Source organism: Urocitellus parryii, chromosome 1 (assembly GCF_045843805.1).
Source record: "Urocitellus parryii isolate mUroPar1 chromosome 1, mUroPar1.hap1, whole genome shotgun sequence".
In the NCBI taxonomy this organism is placed as follows: domain Eukaryota; kingdom Metazoa; phylum Chordata; class Mammalia; order Rodentia; family Sciuridae; genus Urocitellus; species Urocitellus parryii.
In genome coordinates this window covers 118,026,678-118,041,717 of record NC_135531.1, presented here as the reverse complement: position 1 = coordinate 118,041,717, position 15,040 = coordinate 118,026,678, and the positions used below count along the sequence as shown (strand labels likewise).

Below are 15,040 nucleotides of genomic sequence, written 5' to 3'. Positions count from 1 at the left end.
GAAGTGAAGGCACACGATCTTTTCACACTTACAGTGCTTTTCTCAAGAAGGGGTCACTTGCTGAAGGCAATGCATAACTATAATCCCAAAGGTTCAGCAAGCTGAGTCAGGAGGATCATAAGTGCAAAGCCAGACTCAGCAACTTAATGAGGACCTAAGCAATTCAGTGAGACCATGTCTCAAAATTTAAAACAAATAAAATTAAAATAAAAAGGGCTGGAATGTGTCTCAGAGGTTAAGCATCTCTTGGTTCAATCCCTGGTACAAAAAAAAAAAAAAAAAAAAAAAAATTCCTTCCAGTCTAAATGGATCTGAAACAACTGAAGGTCTCCCCACATTTCTACATACAAGGCTTTTCTCTTCTAGCATGAGTTCTTCCATGCTGTTCAAAGAGACCTAGAGAGTTGAACATGTTACCACATTTTTTAAAGGGCAGAAGTATTTTCCCTGATGTGAACCCTTTTATATCTTTTTGTTATGGGCCAGCTATATGGAAATGATCAAACAGACTCCTTATCATGAAAGAAATTCTTCTCCCATGGGAAAACCCCACCTCTGTATCCATTACTAATTTGCCTAGCACAGCATTTTTGGCAACTATTAAATAGCAATTTTTAAACAATGGGAAATTGTTCTCTTTGGTTCCCACTTTTCTCTTTGGGCAATATATCTTATCTGGGAATAATTAATTAGAAGTTAGTAGCCATTCTTTAATTGTACTTAACTAGGATCACTTTGATCCATTTCTCTTTTGATTATGATTATAGAAAATCCCATGACAAATACTAAATGAGAATAAAAATATGATTATGAGCATTGCATTGTTTCACTACTGACTTTATTCAGACTTTGTATTACTGTTTGCATGCTTGCTTGCTTGCTGCTTGCTCTGTCAACCTGGATGAGGTTTTTGCCTTTATATATCCTAAAATGTTGAGATTCTAGGCTGTTTTCCTGCAGAGATAACTTAGTCCTGTAACAAGAAGTCCTGGCCGGTTGAAATAAAGACTCTTCAATTTGGACAAAACTGGGACTCAGTTATTTTCTGAGTGACTTGCCCCACGACATTTGAAGAAAACTGTGAAAGTTGAATACTGCCCCACATTGCTTATCCACAGGGTTTTTTACAGTATGAGTCCTTTCATACAACTGAACAAAAATGGAACATCTGAAGGCTTTACATTTCTTACTTGAATAGGATTTATTTATTTTTGCATGAATCAATCATTCAATAAGAATCATCTCAGTCCTTAGAAGAAACTGGCAAAACTAGAAGGTGTCCCACATTTCTCACATTCACAGGGCTTCTCTCCATGAGTATTTCCATATATGAGAAGAAAAATGAAACATTACACATTCAGGGATTTTTTTTCCAGTGTGAGTGAAATGGCTTTGAAGACAACTGGGAAAATGGAATGAGTTATTTCACATTTAAAGAGTTATTCAGTTAGACATGGTGGTATGCACCTGTAATCCCAGAGACTTAGTAAAAAGAACTGGGGATTATGGTTCAGTGGTAGAGCACCACTGGACTAAATCACCCCCTCACCCCCCAAAAATATTCTGCAGTGTGAGTCCTTTCTAGTCTTTGAAATTGACAAGGAATATTGAGTTACCACAATTTACATTCCAAGGATTTTTCTCCAGTAAACTTCCTACATGTTTATGAGTGCAGCAGTAAAAACAGAAGACTTTGCTAATTGTTTTCATTAGTATGATTTCTCTGCATATGAGTTCGTTCATGTATATGAAGGTGACTCGATCTAGCAAAGGCTTTTCCACATTGTTTACATTTATAGGGTTTTTCTCCAGTATGTGATCTTCCATGTATCTGAAGGTCACTAGATCTAGCAAAGGCTTTTCCACATTGTTTACATTCATAGGGTTTCTCTCCAGTATGCATTCTTTCATGTATGTGAAGGTCACTGGATCTAGCAAAGGTTTTTCCACACTGGTTACATGTATAAGGCTTCTCTCCAGTATGAGTTCGCTCATGTAAGTGAAGGGTAGAAGACTGAGTGAAGGCTTTGCCACACTGCTTGCATGCATAAGGCTTCTCGCCAGTATGAGTTCGTTCATGTATTTGAAGGTAAGAGGAAGTAGTGTAGGCTTTTCCACATTGTCTACATTTATAGGGCTTCTCTCCAGTATGTGTTCTTCCATGTGTGTGAAGATGATGGGATGTAGCAAAAGCTTTTCCACACTGTTTACATTCGTAGGGTTTCTCTCCAGTATGAGTTTTTTCATGTGAGTGAAGGTGAGAGGACTGAGTGAAGGCTTTGCCACACTGCTTACATTCATAGGGCTTCTCTCCAGTATGTGTTCTTCCATGTATGTGAAGCTGACTGGATCTAGCAAAAGATTTTCCACATTGTTTACATTCATAGGGCTTCTCTCCAGTATGAGTTTGTTCATGGGAGTGAAGGGTGGAGGACTTAGCAAAGGCTTTGCCGCACTGCTTACATTTGTAGGGTTTCTCTCCAGTGTGCGTTTGTTCATGTAAGTGAAGGGTAGAGGGCTTAGCGAAGGCTTTGCCACACTGCTTACATTCATAGGGTTTCTCTCCAGTGTGCGTTCTCTGATGCATTCTAAATAAACTGGGATAAGCAAAGTCTTTCCCACATACTTTACATTTAAAACGTGCATTCTCAGTGTGCATGATCGTGTGACTGTGAAGATCTGTGAGTGAAATAAAGGTTTGACCATCTTGTTTACATTCATGGAGTTTCTCTCCATAATGTACTCTTTCATGTCTTCTAAATAAAGAGGGAAAATGAAAGGCTTTTCCACATACCTTACACTTAAAAGTTTTATCTTTACTATGTGTTATCATGTGTCCTTGAACCCCTGTGAGAGAAGAAAAGGCCTCTCCACGTTGTTTACATTCATAGGGTTGCCACCCAGTAGAAGTTTCTTCATGTCTTTGAATGGAACTGGAACGACTGAAGACTTTCCCACATATTGTACTTTTATAATGTCCATCTCCAGCTTGTGTTAACATTTGTATTTGAACACTTTTGGGAGAAACCAGAGATTTCCTGCCTTGTTTAAATTCACATGGATTTTCTTCACATTCCTCATGCTTGTACTGTTTGTGTCCAGAGTGAGATGTGATCTGCCTAAGAAGGAATGAAGGACATATGAAGTCTTTTGCACACATAATACAGTCACATGGATTTATTCTATTAAAATTTTTTTTTGGTCAGGTTAAGAATTGGAATCTCACTGAAAGCTTCCCCACACTATCTTCTTTGCCTTTGATGTTTACCATATGACCTCTGTGAAGAATGACCAGCACATTATCAATGCTTGATCCATTCATGATTTTCTATTTATTCATGGGTCCTAGGCTTACATTACTACCAAAAAATCAGGTGAAGGATAGGTGTTCTGACTTGTTCAAATTGCCCGAAAATAAAGAGATTGAAAGGAAACAATCCTTCCCAACACAACTTCCCAATGGCTATTCTCCAAATAGTGATATTCACATATGCAGTTTCATAGTACTTTTTGCATGTCAAGTACTTTGAAAAGACTGACTATCTGTTACAGTTAAGTATATACTTCTGGTTAAAAAAAACTTATACATTTCCAAGTTGTGCATATTTCTGTGGTTGATTTGTTTTACAAATTATATGACATTCTCAGATATTGCTTCCTCTTGTGAGTACAGTTACCTTGGATTGTTCTCAGACTTTTTGATCTGATCTTCAATGTTCTTCTCTTCCCATTTGTTTCCTAAAATGCCAACCCAGAAAAATCATTATAAACTTTTAGAAGCTAGAAAAACTTTGCCAAATTCTAGGTGCCTTTTATGCTGTATTAATTCACCAAATGGTCCCCTTTTCATGTTTTTCATAAATGACCAAAATAAACATGAATTCTCTATTTGATTAATTAAAGAAACATCATCATTACCTATAAAAGCCAGGTTTCCGAGGACTTCCTGCATCACATCTGTGTAAAGTTTCTTCTGGGATGGACCCAGCAAAGCCCATTCCTCCTGGGTGAAGTTCACAGCCAGATCCTCAAAGGTCACTGAGACCTAAAATATCCTCAAATGTGTGTGTAGTGGAGGCCAGGAGAGATTGACAGTATGAGGAATCTACACTCAATATGCATGATGCTCACATGATTCTCTGGTCTCCCAAATAATTCAATGATTTGGTCCATCAAATATTTACTGCACTCAATTCCTCATAGCCATTCCAACACTAGAATTGGGCTGCTCAAAAGGCAAACAGTAGAGTGTTTTACACCCTTCTTTGGTGAGGTCACAGTAAGACAGGCTTCAAGGTCATTCCCAACTTCATTTTTGGTTGTACTTCCTTTACAAGTCTTAACATCCTGTGCAGTAGAGAGCTAATATTAGCACTCCTGGTATTACTTAACTTAGAAAAGAAAAGCGGAGTAAGTAGGAATTTCCAGTAATCAGGAAACTCAGCATTTGGACAGATCCTGCCAAGCACAGTGGCTCACTGTGTCTACACAATTATTGTAAACAACATGGTATTTACTGATCTCCTGTTTCCTTCTGAAAGTCTATTGTTCCATCCTTAAAGAAGTGCCTAGAATCAGCCCTCACCTACAACCTCTGGGCAAGGGGTCACTAAGGAGTTTCCCTCATAGATAACATTCAGAAAACCTTTCATAGAGGTTGTCACAATGTGTTAACTGGGGATTGAGATCATTGGGGTGATTACACCAAGAGAACAATCAGAAGCTTGCAGGTGATTTACTCCAGAACCAAATTAGGCAATAAACAAGTACAATGATTAATAAACACAGCAATTTGATAATTTCTCATGGTTACTGTCAAAGCAGAATGGGATAAGTGGAAAGATGGCAAGTTTCTCAGAAAAAAACTCAATGATCCCAAGATGTCACATTGTCCAAATGATATCCTTACAAAGTTTTATGTCTCAAAACAATAATCTTAATAAGAATAAGCTACCTTTTTAAACCTCAAAGCAACAATGAAGGTCCAATGATTAAAACTCTTCTAAACAGCAGCCACTTCACTAACATAAGGTACAATCACATGCCACATGGCCATGTTTTGCTCAAGGGCACTTTGAATAAAGATGGGCCACATGTGCAATGGTTGTCTGTTGTGAAAGAGATTTCTTGTGCCTGTAATGATGCTGTGCAAACAAACCTAACATAGGAGCACTTCCAGGAAAAAAGCAGCATTTTGCAGCCCAGAATCCTCACCTCACAGTTTGTATGTGAAACAGGCCATTCTGTGTACATCTATAAGCATGCTATGATGTCTGTATAATGATGGAACAGCCAAAAAGATCACCTTCCAGAACATGCCCCTGCCACTGACATAAAACCATACTCAAGGACTTAAAATATGTGACCTCCTGAGCAGTATAGTATAAGCAGAGGTAAGCAAAAGACCAAGAGAAAGCCTTCAGTAGACTGACCTTCACAACATGAAAAGATGAGCAAAAGCATGTGTCATGGAGAGAAATCACAATGATGATCCCAACAAACTGGAATCTAGAGGCAAAAGGTACTGCATCCCTATATTCTGTAGATAAAGTCCATTTATTATACATTCAAATGTAAAAGAATAAAACTTTTTTAATAAACTTATAAAAATTTTAGTTTTATTTGTCTAACTATTGTGGGGCAAATTAAAAAGGAAAAAAAAAAGCAGGGACTTAATCCAGGGCACTTAACCAAACCACATCCCCAGCACATTTGATATTTTGAGACAGTATTCACTAACTTGCTCAGGATCTTATAAGTGGCTGAGAATAGCATTTAAACTTGTGATCTTCATGCCTCAGTCTCCCCAGCAGCTTGGATTAAAGGCATGCACTACTGCACCCAGTGAAAATATTATTTTTATAGAAGAATAAGCTAAACAATATTACAAAAATGATAAGCAGTAAAGAAAAATATTAATACTCACACCAAAGTGACACAAACAGAGAGATTGGAGCCATGATAGTACTATCATGAAAAAGAACAGATCAGAGAGCCTGGAACAGTCCCCAAATAAACTCACACAAATATGATCTGTTGATCTATGAAGAAGGAAAGTCATTTACATTCGAGATGAAAATGGTTCCAGGAAGAGGAAGCTGCTCCATCTGCGTATCCTCCAGAGAAAAGTGGAAACACAAGCAGAAGCATCAGAACAAGAATCTCACCATGCCCAAGAGCACTGAAAGTTCACCATAGCTACAGGAAGCAGTCATGAGGAAGAGTGGAGAGCAGCAGCACAGTGTGACCTCCACTAGCCCTGAAGACAGCCTCTCTGGTGCAGGACAACAGCCTGACATCCCAGTGTGAAACCCTGGTCACTGGTTCCACACTGTACACAGATTTATCAAAGTCTCTGCATTTTTTAATTAAAAACATCACAGGACTATCTTAATATCTAAAACAACCTCTCACTCTTCTAAGTCAGAAAGCAATCACTGTAAAAACTTAGTAGAAATTCCTTAAAAGGATTTAAGTAAGCAAACAGCCTGCATCTGGCAAGAACAACAAATTACTGTTTACACACTCAACCATCACCTAAAATCTGATAAAGAAAACTACAGGAAGAGTTTTTTTTGTTGTTGTTGTTTTGTTTTGTTTTTAAATCAGGTTTCAAAAACACCCAGGTTCAGGAGGCTGAGGCAGGAAGTTTGGAAGCTCAATCCCAGGCTTAGAAAACTTAGTGAGGCCCTAGCAAGTTAGCAATACCCTAAATCAAAATTTAAAAAAAAAAAAAAATTGTGTAGTGCCCGTGGGTTCTCTCCACAGTATCCTCCAAAACAAACAAACAAACAAACAAACAAACCAGTTGGTCTGAAGAAATAAGGAAGCCCACACAGGCCAGGAGAAGTTCTTTCAGAGAGTACCCAGACCTGCATGCTTAGCACTCATTTTTCCCCAGGCTGGGTGCTGCAGAGTAAAGGCATAGTAGAGTTTTAAATAGGACCACTGCATGTTAAAAAAAAGAAGCCCCAGCACAGCTACCCACAGAAACCAGAGGAGGAGCTCTCACTGTTTCTATTGCTCTTCCTTAGCTTCTGGTGTAGGTGAAAATGAGGGCAAGCACACTGAGATCTGGCACCACAGCCTAGAGGAATAAATCTCAAAGCTTTTAGTTTTATACATAAGCAAGTTTTGAGGGCATTGAGTCATGGAAGTTGGTGCAATCTATTACAGGGTGAATTCTATATTCCTTATGTGGGCACAAACTTGTCAACAGCCTAAGCACCCAGCTCATACAGATTAGGGACTTTTTCTCCACTAAACATCAAGAGGGATTGTTTTTTCCCTGATACTTTGTTTGCTCCTTCTGCTATTGTGGTTATCTTGTTACAGGCACCTGCAGCTGCTGCAAGCCTCCATGATAAAATGTCAGTAGGCAGAGCTGCTGTGGGTCAAGCTGCAAAACTATAGCCTGTCAGCTCTTAAACAGTTTCCACTCTGTCCTACCACAGTGGCATTCAGGGAAATCTGTCAAACAGGCTGAACACGAGCTAATTCACTTCACATAGCATATAAAATGCAGTCTCTAGGCAACTGCATAAAGGAAAAGCAACATAGGAGAAAGGGGAAACACATTTTCATTCACTTTTAAACAACAACAAAAATGTATATAGAATACTGAGAAATAGAAAAACATGTCTCATCAGTGGAAATTAAATGCCTTGAGGTTGATAATCCCTGAGAAAGATCAGGCTCAAGAATCACTAGGCTATTTTTTTTCTATTTATTTTTTGTTCCAGGGATTGAATTCAGGGGTGCTTAACCACTGAGCCACATCCCTAGCCCTTTTAATTTTAATTATTTTTATTTTGAGAGAAAATATCTCTAAGTAGTTCAGGGCCTAAGTTACTGAGGCTGATTTTGATTTTGTGATCCCCCTGCCTAAGCCTCCTGAGCCACTGGGATTACAGGCATGTGCCACAGTGGTGGGAATAGGCTAGAATTTAATTAAATGACTTAAATTTTTAATATGCATGCACCTGAAACAAACTCAAAATATACCAGGCAGAGATATATAGAACTGCCCAGGACAATGAAGAATCCACAGTTACACTAGAAGACATCAGCACAATTCTGTTGGGCCTGAGACGTGTAGCAGAGAAGCAGACAGGAGGGCTTCCCTGGTCATTAGCCAACAGGAAGCCCACAGTCTTCTTCAAGTCACAATAACACTCCCCAGAACAGGTAATATTCTGAGCCATAAACCACACCCCAACAGTGTGTATCACCAGTGAAATCCCAAGTATGCTCAAAGAATATGGGTGTTAAAGCAGAATTCATAAAAGAAGCAGCTGGAAAGTCTCCAGGGAATGGGAGGTGAAACACAGGTCTGTAAACAGACATGGGTGGAAGAGGTAACTCAAGGGAAAAGTTGACCATTTTGAGGAAAATGAAATGTAAAAGTCCACAATAGGAAATCTGTAGAAAACAGGACAGATGGTGCTTGGATGATATCACAGGTATCCAAAGAAAATTTCAAATAAGAAGAACTGAAAGCAATAATTGAACTTTCTACTTCAGGAAACCAAAGAAAGAAGGGCAAGGTAAACATATATTAAGCATAGGAAACTGACAGAGAGGGATTGAGGAAACCTCAATCAGGAAATAAGAAGTCTGCAAAACCAAGTTCTTCATGAATATCAGCATCACTGATAAACCTATATGAGGCTAAGAAAACAGAGGACAGGGTCTGGAGTTATGAAGTGCTTTCGTAATAAGCACTTGCCTGTGATGCACTGGGTTTAATCCTCATCATAAAAGTAAATAAATAAAATAAAGGTATAAAAATACAATAAAATTAAATAAGAAAACAGAAAACAGAGAAACTATCCATTAGAATTAAAAGAGCCATTGCTACCATCCATGGGCACTTCAAGCACATTGTGAACATGTGCTTGACACAAATTAGGTCACTTAGAAGAACTGGACCAACTCTTGAGAGAGATACTCTCCTACAACTTACAGAGAAGGAGAAATACACAAAACAGACGAGCTGAAGCCTACTGAAGAAACTGACTCAATAACTAATTACTACCCAAAAAAGAAAACACAAGGCTCTGACAGGGTCATACAGGCTTCCATAAGACACTGAAGAACTGCCACTAATTTTTTTAAATATTTATTTTTTAGCTTTTAGGTGGACACAATATCTTTATTTTATTTTTATGTGGTGTCAAGGATTGAACCTAGTGCCTCACGCATGCCAGGCGAGAGAGCTACCACTTGAGCCACTAATTTTTTACATTTTTTTTTCCAGAACACAGAAGCAGAGTAAACACCTTCTAATGTCTTCTGAGGCATATGTTACAATATTATCAAAATTAAACAGATAAACAAAGGAACTATGAATTACTCTCATGACCATAAGTGCAAAACTCCTCCACAAATGTTACTTAACGAATCCAAAAATGAATAAGAATTACACATCAAGGCCAAAAAGGAATATACACCTACTCAAGGCTGATTCACAATTTAAAAACCAATTAACTTTATCCATCACAAGTAAAAGCTAAGTAATAAATATCATGATTATATCAATAAAGAAAAAAGTCAAGAATAATGAAAAAACACACTCAAGCTCAGAAAAACACAAATTTTCTTAGAGAGACAGCATGATCCTCTACTCTATGTGAAATACACCAAAGAATCATGAAAATCAATGAGGTGACATCAGGGTTGTATAACACAAGGTTAATAAATAGGACTACTGTTATACTGATGATAGCAGCAAGCTGGGCACAGGAGCCATGCCTGTGATCCCTGGACTCAGGGAGCCAATGGAGGAGGATCACAGCTTTGACGCTAGCCTGGACTATTTAGCAAGATTGTCTCAAAAAAAAAAAAATATATATATATATATAGATAGATAGATAGATAGATAGATAATGGACTGAGGATGTAGGTCAATGGTAGAGCACCCCTGAGTCCAACACACAGCATCAGAAAGCAAAACAAAACATTAACAAAAAGACACAGCACTTATATAATACGAAGAAAAAAAGTAAAGAAATACTGACATATAAACCTGACAAAAATCTGTATGACAAAAAAAGCAAGTTTCTAAGGAGATTATAAAAGACAAGGCAAATACATGGAGATATTTCACGTTCACAGATTAAGAGATTCAATGTTATTAATTCTTACCAATTTGGATTATGGTAATCCATTATTATGAATTCAATGAAATCCCCCCAAAATATCTTTTAAGTTACATTTTCAGTCATGAAAGACCCAGAACAACCAACACAGTGAAGACAACTAAGTCCACGGGATGGACACTACCTGAGGTTAAGAACTACAAAAAAGCTACAGTCATTAAGAAAGTTTATGTATTTTGAAGAACAACAAGCATAAGCAAGTCCCTGGCTTGAATCCTCAATACTCAATACACAAAGTATAAAATAAATAAATATAAATAAATTACAGTCTATAAAACTAATTTTCTTGGGCTGAGGAGTAGCTCATTAGGAGAGCACTTGCTAACATTCATGAGGCCCTGGGTTCAATTTCCAGCAGTCCATATACACATACATACACAAAAACAAAACAAAACCAAACCAAACAACCCACTAAACTAAAATACTTCTAATGAATGATTAAAAAATGATTATAATAGAAAAGGTACACAATGAGAAGCATAAAATACAATGCAATCAATGGAAAGATAATACACTTTCCTACCAATGAGACTAAGGAGACTAAACTTCCCCATGATCTACACTCTGAGCATTTCAGTAAATTCTGTGAAATTCAGGGCCAGGTTTGCTCTGCTTGTTGAACTTCACAAAAACTACTTCTAAAAATGGAAATATTAGACCGTACCTAAAACCAGCCAAAATGCTGTACAGATCACAGTGAGTGTAGACACAGTATTTTTGTGATTCCCAAATTTCATAAGTTAATAGTTCAGCTCCTAAAGGGATGGTCCAAAGAGGAGGCACTTGGGTGGGAACAGGAATTAGGTGACATGGTGAGAGTGCTTGTGAGGGAAATCAGCACTCTTATTTAGACACATATATCTTTTCAGAAAACTTGTATCACTATTTCAAAGATAAGTCATTTAGTGATTAAATTATCACATTTGGGTATTTTAGGTATTGCTAAAATTGTCTTTAAAATTTACCAACAAGCCAAGTGTGATGGCACATGCCTGTAACCCCTGCAGCTTGGAGGTCTGAGGCCCTAAGCAATTTAGCGATACCCTGTCTCAAAACAAAAAAATTTTAAATGGGCTGGGGTTGTGGCTCAGTGGTTAAGCACTTCTGGGTTCCATTCCTGATACCAAAACACCACACAGTTAACATGAACCTGCCAAGTCCAGACAATAACAACAGCAACAAACTGTCATTCCTGTCAAATTCGCCACCTTGTAAGAAACTAATGTTTTTGTGAATCCTCATTTATAAATGTATCCACTTTTTTTTTCATAGAAATAGATTCATGTTCTGCAGCAACAATACAAGACAGAATTTATCTCTTTCTTAAGTGGCATTCTGGAGTCAAGGACCTAGTAGTCAATTTGAAATCACTGAAAAGACAAGATCAAATTTCACAAAATTTCTCTATATACTGAGGGGTAGCAAAAGATAAATTATCATTTTTCCCCCCTTTTTGGTAACCAGGATTGAATCCAGAAGCACTTTACCACTAAGTCACATCCCCAGCCTTTTATATTGTATTTACAAGACAGAGTTGCCTAGGATTGTGCTAAGTTGCTAAAGCTGTCCTCAAATTTTTAACCCTCCTGCTTCAGGCTTTGGAGCAGTGAGAATTACAGGTGTGCACCACTGTTCCTGGATGTAAATTAGGAAATTTAACAAATGGAAATGTAAGTAGATTTTTTTTAAAAATCCAATTCTTTCTTCCTTCTTTCATAATATTTCATCATATTTGGCTCTGAATAAATGAACCTGGGCCTCAAATAAGTGAGCAGATCATTTCATAGTGAAAAACACAGAAACAGCTGGTGCTGAGGGAGCACAGACTTGTCAGACTCAAGGGGCAGGTAAGGTCCCTGCCAGCTGGACATCTCCCACCTGGTCCTGCTCACTGAAACACTCCATGATCACCCTCCCAGGAGACCTGGACCATGACTCCCAGTCTATAAGGCTTTCAGGTTTGCACAGCACTGCACTGGGGTGGGTGGTCCTATGCTCTGGGAGAGTTTTCCTTCTACACAACTGTGAGAGAATGCAAGGGCAGGAATCACTGCTGACCTGGCCCCTCAGCACCAGCATCTATAGGCTCACTGTCCACCTGTCTTCAAGGAATAGGAACAGGGCTTGGGAGAAACAGTGTCCCAAGGAGGTAGCTATCTAGATGAGGCCTGTTCCAGGAAATCCCTTAGCCCCAAGGCATCCAGCTGCTCCCAAGAGGCTGCACCCCACACCTTAAGCTGTCTTCTAAGAGGAGCTGACCAAGGGCCCAAAATTCCCTGCACCCTCCAAGGCACAGGATATCTGTGGGCACCTTGTGGACGCCCCAGGAAATGTTAGTGGCTGAGGACATAGGGCCCTGACAAGGGTCCAAAGGGAACCTCTGCTCAAGAAATTGTGATATGGTATCTACACCTAAGAAAGATAAAAGGAGAAGCACATGATTTTTACAAGTGTGAACTGAAGTTTTCTATGAAGTTGCTCTACATCAAAAAACCTTCAGAGTACTTGACTTCTGTTAACTAGATCACCATGAGGGTGGAAAGACAGGGTTCTGTATGGAGAGCAACAATTATCTTGGGCTATGTTAAGCCCTTCAATAGCCAATTACCTTAATTTCTGTATCAGATCAGAATTCTGAAACTAATAAATTTCTCAGACTATATCACTAAGCTTACCAGATGTATAACCACCATTTTCAAAAGCTAAGAATGCAATAACAACAGACCTACAGAAGAAATCCCCCTCCTTTTTTTTTTTTTTTTTTTGCTGTAGCCCACCAATCTGATGCTCCTACCAATGCAATTGGTTAATGTATTGAAACATAACTTTGTTTTATAAAAGTTCATGTAGACCCAGCACAGTAGTGAAGAACTATAATCCCAGCAGCTTGAGAGGCTAAGGCAGGAGGACTGTCAAATTCAAAGGAGACTCAGCAACTTAGTGAAGTCCTATGGAACTTAGAGAGATCTCTTCTGAAAATAAAATATAAAAAGGGCTGGGAATGTGGCTCAGTGGTTAAGGGAGGGAGGGAGGGAGGGAGGAAGGACGGAAGGAAGGAAGGAAGGAAGGAAGGAAGGAAGGAAGGAAGGAAGGAAGGAAGGAAAAAAGGAAGGAAGGAAGGAAGGAAGGAAGGAAGGAAGGAAGGAAGGAAGGAAGGAAAAGATGCAATCTCTTCCAGGAAGGGACACACACATCATTCAGGATAAGCTGATTAAAATAAATTGTTTTCCTCAGGTGGGGTGGCCAACACCTTTAATCCCAACAGCTTGAGAAGCTGAGATAGGAGGATCAAAAGTTCCAGGCTAGGCGGGTCAACATAGCCAGATCCTGTATGACTACATGACTGGTGTGAATGTACATCACGTGCAGCCAGAAAAAGGAGCAGTTACACTCAATATTTATGTATGATATATCAAAGTGCATTTTACTGTCATATATAACTAATGAAAACCAAGTAAAAGAAATAAACAATTTCTGCCCAAAACAAACAAAAAAGGGCTGGGGATGTAGCCCAAGATTCCATAACCCTAGTACCAATAACAACCAACTACCTTATTTCATTTTAAGCAGTTATTTTACCCAAACACAGGGATGTGTCAAGTGATTATTCTTTCCCCTCAAGTATAACATTCAGAAACAGAAAACAAATGCTTTCAAAATTGTTATTCTTGCCAGAGATACTGGCAGAGGCCTGTAATCCCAGGGACTCCAGAGGCTGAGGCTGGAGGATCACAAATTGGAGGCCAGCTTCCGACACAACTGGGATAAGATCTCAAATTTTTGAAAAAAAAAAAGGGGGGGTGGTGCTGGGGATGTCACTGATAAAGCTTCCCTAGTTTTGATCCCCATTAGAAAAACAAAATATTCTTCACAATCTCACTAGAGGAAAAGTGAAAGTTAATAGACTGACCCGTTTGAAATACAGTAGGAAGAATGAATATTGATAATGATGTGGAGAGAAAGATGAGATTTTAGAATGAATGCAGGAGGCAACTGCAATTTTAATGTCCTACAGCAGCCTTCAGAGGAGCTAAACCAGGGGAAGAAAAGTGGATTAGCGACCCTGCTTCTACACATTTGGAAGGGTGGGAGTGGGCAACCAGCAGGGAGAGGAGGGGACCTAGAAACCTGGGCGGCCCAGCTCACCCCACAAACCCATGGGAAAGGGCTCAGGGCCATGCGCCAGTGAGAACTGGGCCGCACCGCTCTGCAGCTGACCTCGGGGACCCACCAGCACAGCGGGACTAGGATACAGACACCCACCAAGGGCCACCCGCAAACGGGGACAAACAAGGCCGCCCGCTCTGCAGCTCACCGGCACGCCGGGGCCCCAAGGCAGGCGCTGAGCGGGTTCCGTCAGCCCTAGTCGCAAAATCACCATTTTTGACTTCAGTAGTGATCCGGTGTCCTCGCGAGGAAGCTTCGGGCACCCAAGCTCAAGGGGGACACAGGGAGATCAGCGTCAAGGGAGCAGGAACCAGAGGAGCAGAGTTGCTGAGGAAGAAAAGGCCGCGAGACTGCGAAAGCCCGCCCTTCCCCTACGTCGGCGCACCTGATTGGACAGTTCCATCCGGCGTCCCTGATGGACCGCCTCCAGGCACGCCTCTGCACTGTGACTGACAGCAAGGATTATCCAATCACTGGCTCAAATTGGCTGGAGTGACACATTCGAGACTCCAGCCCTTTTTGGTGGGGCTTCTTTGCTGTTCTGGGAAATAATCCAGGTAGGAAGCCTTTGCTGGGAACCTGGCACAGAAGGTGACTTCTGGGACTGAGTTGTGGCTCCGCGAGAGAGGCTTTCCTGGCACGAGTGAGGCCCTAGGTTGTAACCTCGCCACGGAAACGAACAGCAATGACAGCAACAGTTCCTGGGGAGTCTG

General features: G+C 39.8%; 1 protein-coding gene across 4 annotated transcripts; it reads right to left on the bottom strand.

Annotated features, from left to right (window-relative positions):
* Positions 1 to 684: 684 nt before the first annotated feature.
* Positions 685 to 14,676, bottom strand: LOC144256139 (uncharacterized). Of its 4 annotated transcripts, none has more exons than XM_077801244.1 (4): positions 14,476 to 14,676; positions 3,919 to 4,045; positions 3,678 to 3,738; positions 685 to 3,119 (listed from the first exon to the last, which is right to left on the bottom strand). In XM_077801244.1, exons 1-4 carry the CDS (start codon positions 14,539 to 14,541, stop codon positions 1,697 to 1,699), a joined length of 1,677 nt encoding a protein of 558 aa, XP_077657370.1. In that variant the 5' UTR covers positions 14,542 to 14,676; the 3' UTR covers positions 685 to 1,696. The 4 variants fall into 4 exon arrangements, with proteins under 4 accessions (XP_077657370.1, XP_077657374.1, XP_077657376.1 ...); XM_077801248.1 differs by having other exon boundaries at positions 14,539 to 14,676; XM_077801250.1 differs by lacking the exon at positions 3,919 to 4,045 and having other exon boundaries at positions 14,476 to 14,557.
* Between the last annotated feature and the right edge of the window lie 364 nt (positions 14,677 to 15,040).

Coding starts and splice junctions, on each gene's coding strand:
- LOC144256139 (XM_077801244.1), bottom strand. CDS start 14,541: ATGGTGATTTTGCGACTAGGGCTGACGGAACCCGCTCAGCGCCTGCCT. Junction 4,046..14,475: donor CTTGGGGCCCCGGCGTGCCG/GTGAGCTGCAGA, acceptor AGGATATTTTAG/GTCTCAGTGACCTTTGAGGA. Junction 3,739..3,918: donor CGGAAACCTGGCTTTTATAG/GTAATGATGATG, acceptor TTGGCATTTTAG/GAAACAAATGGGAAGAGAAG.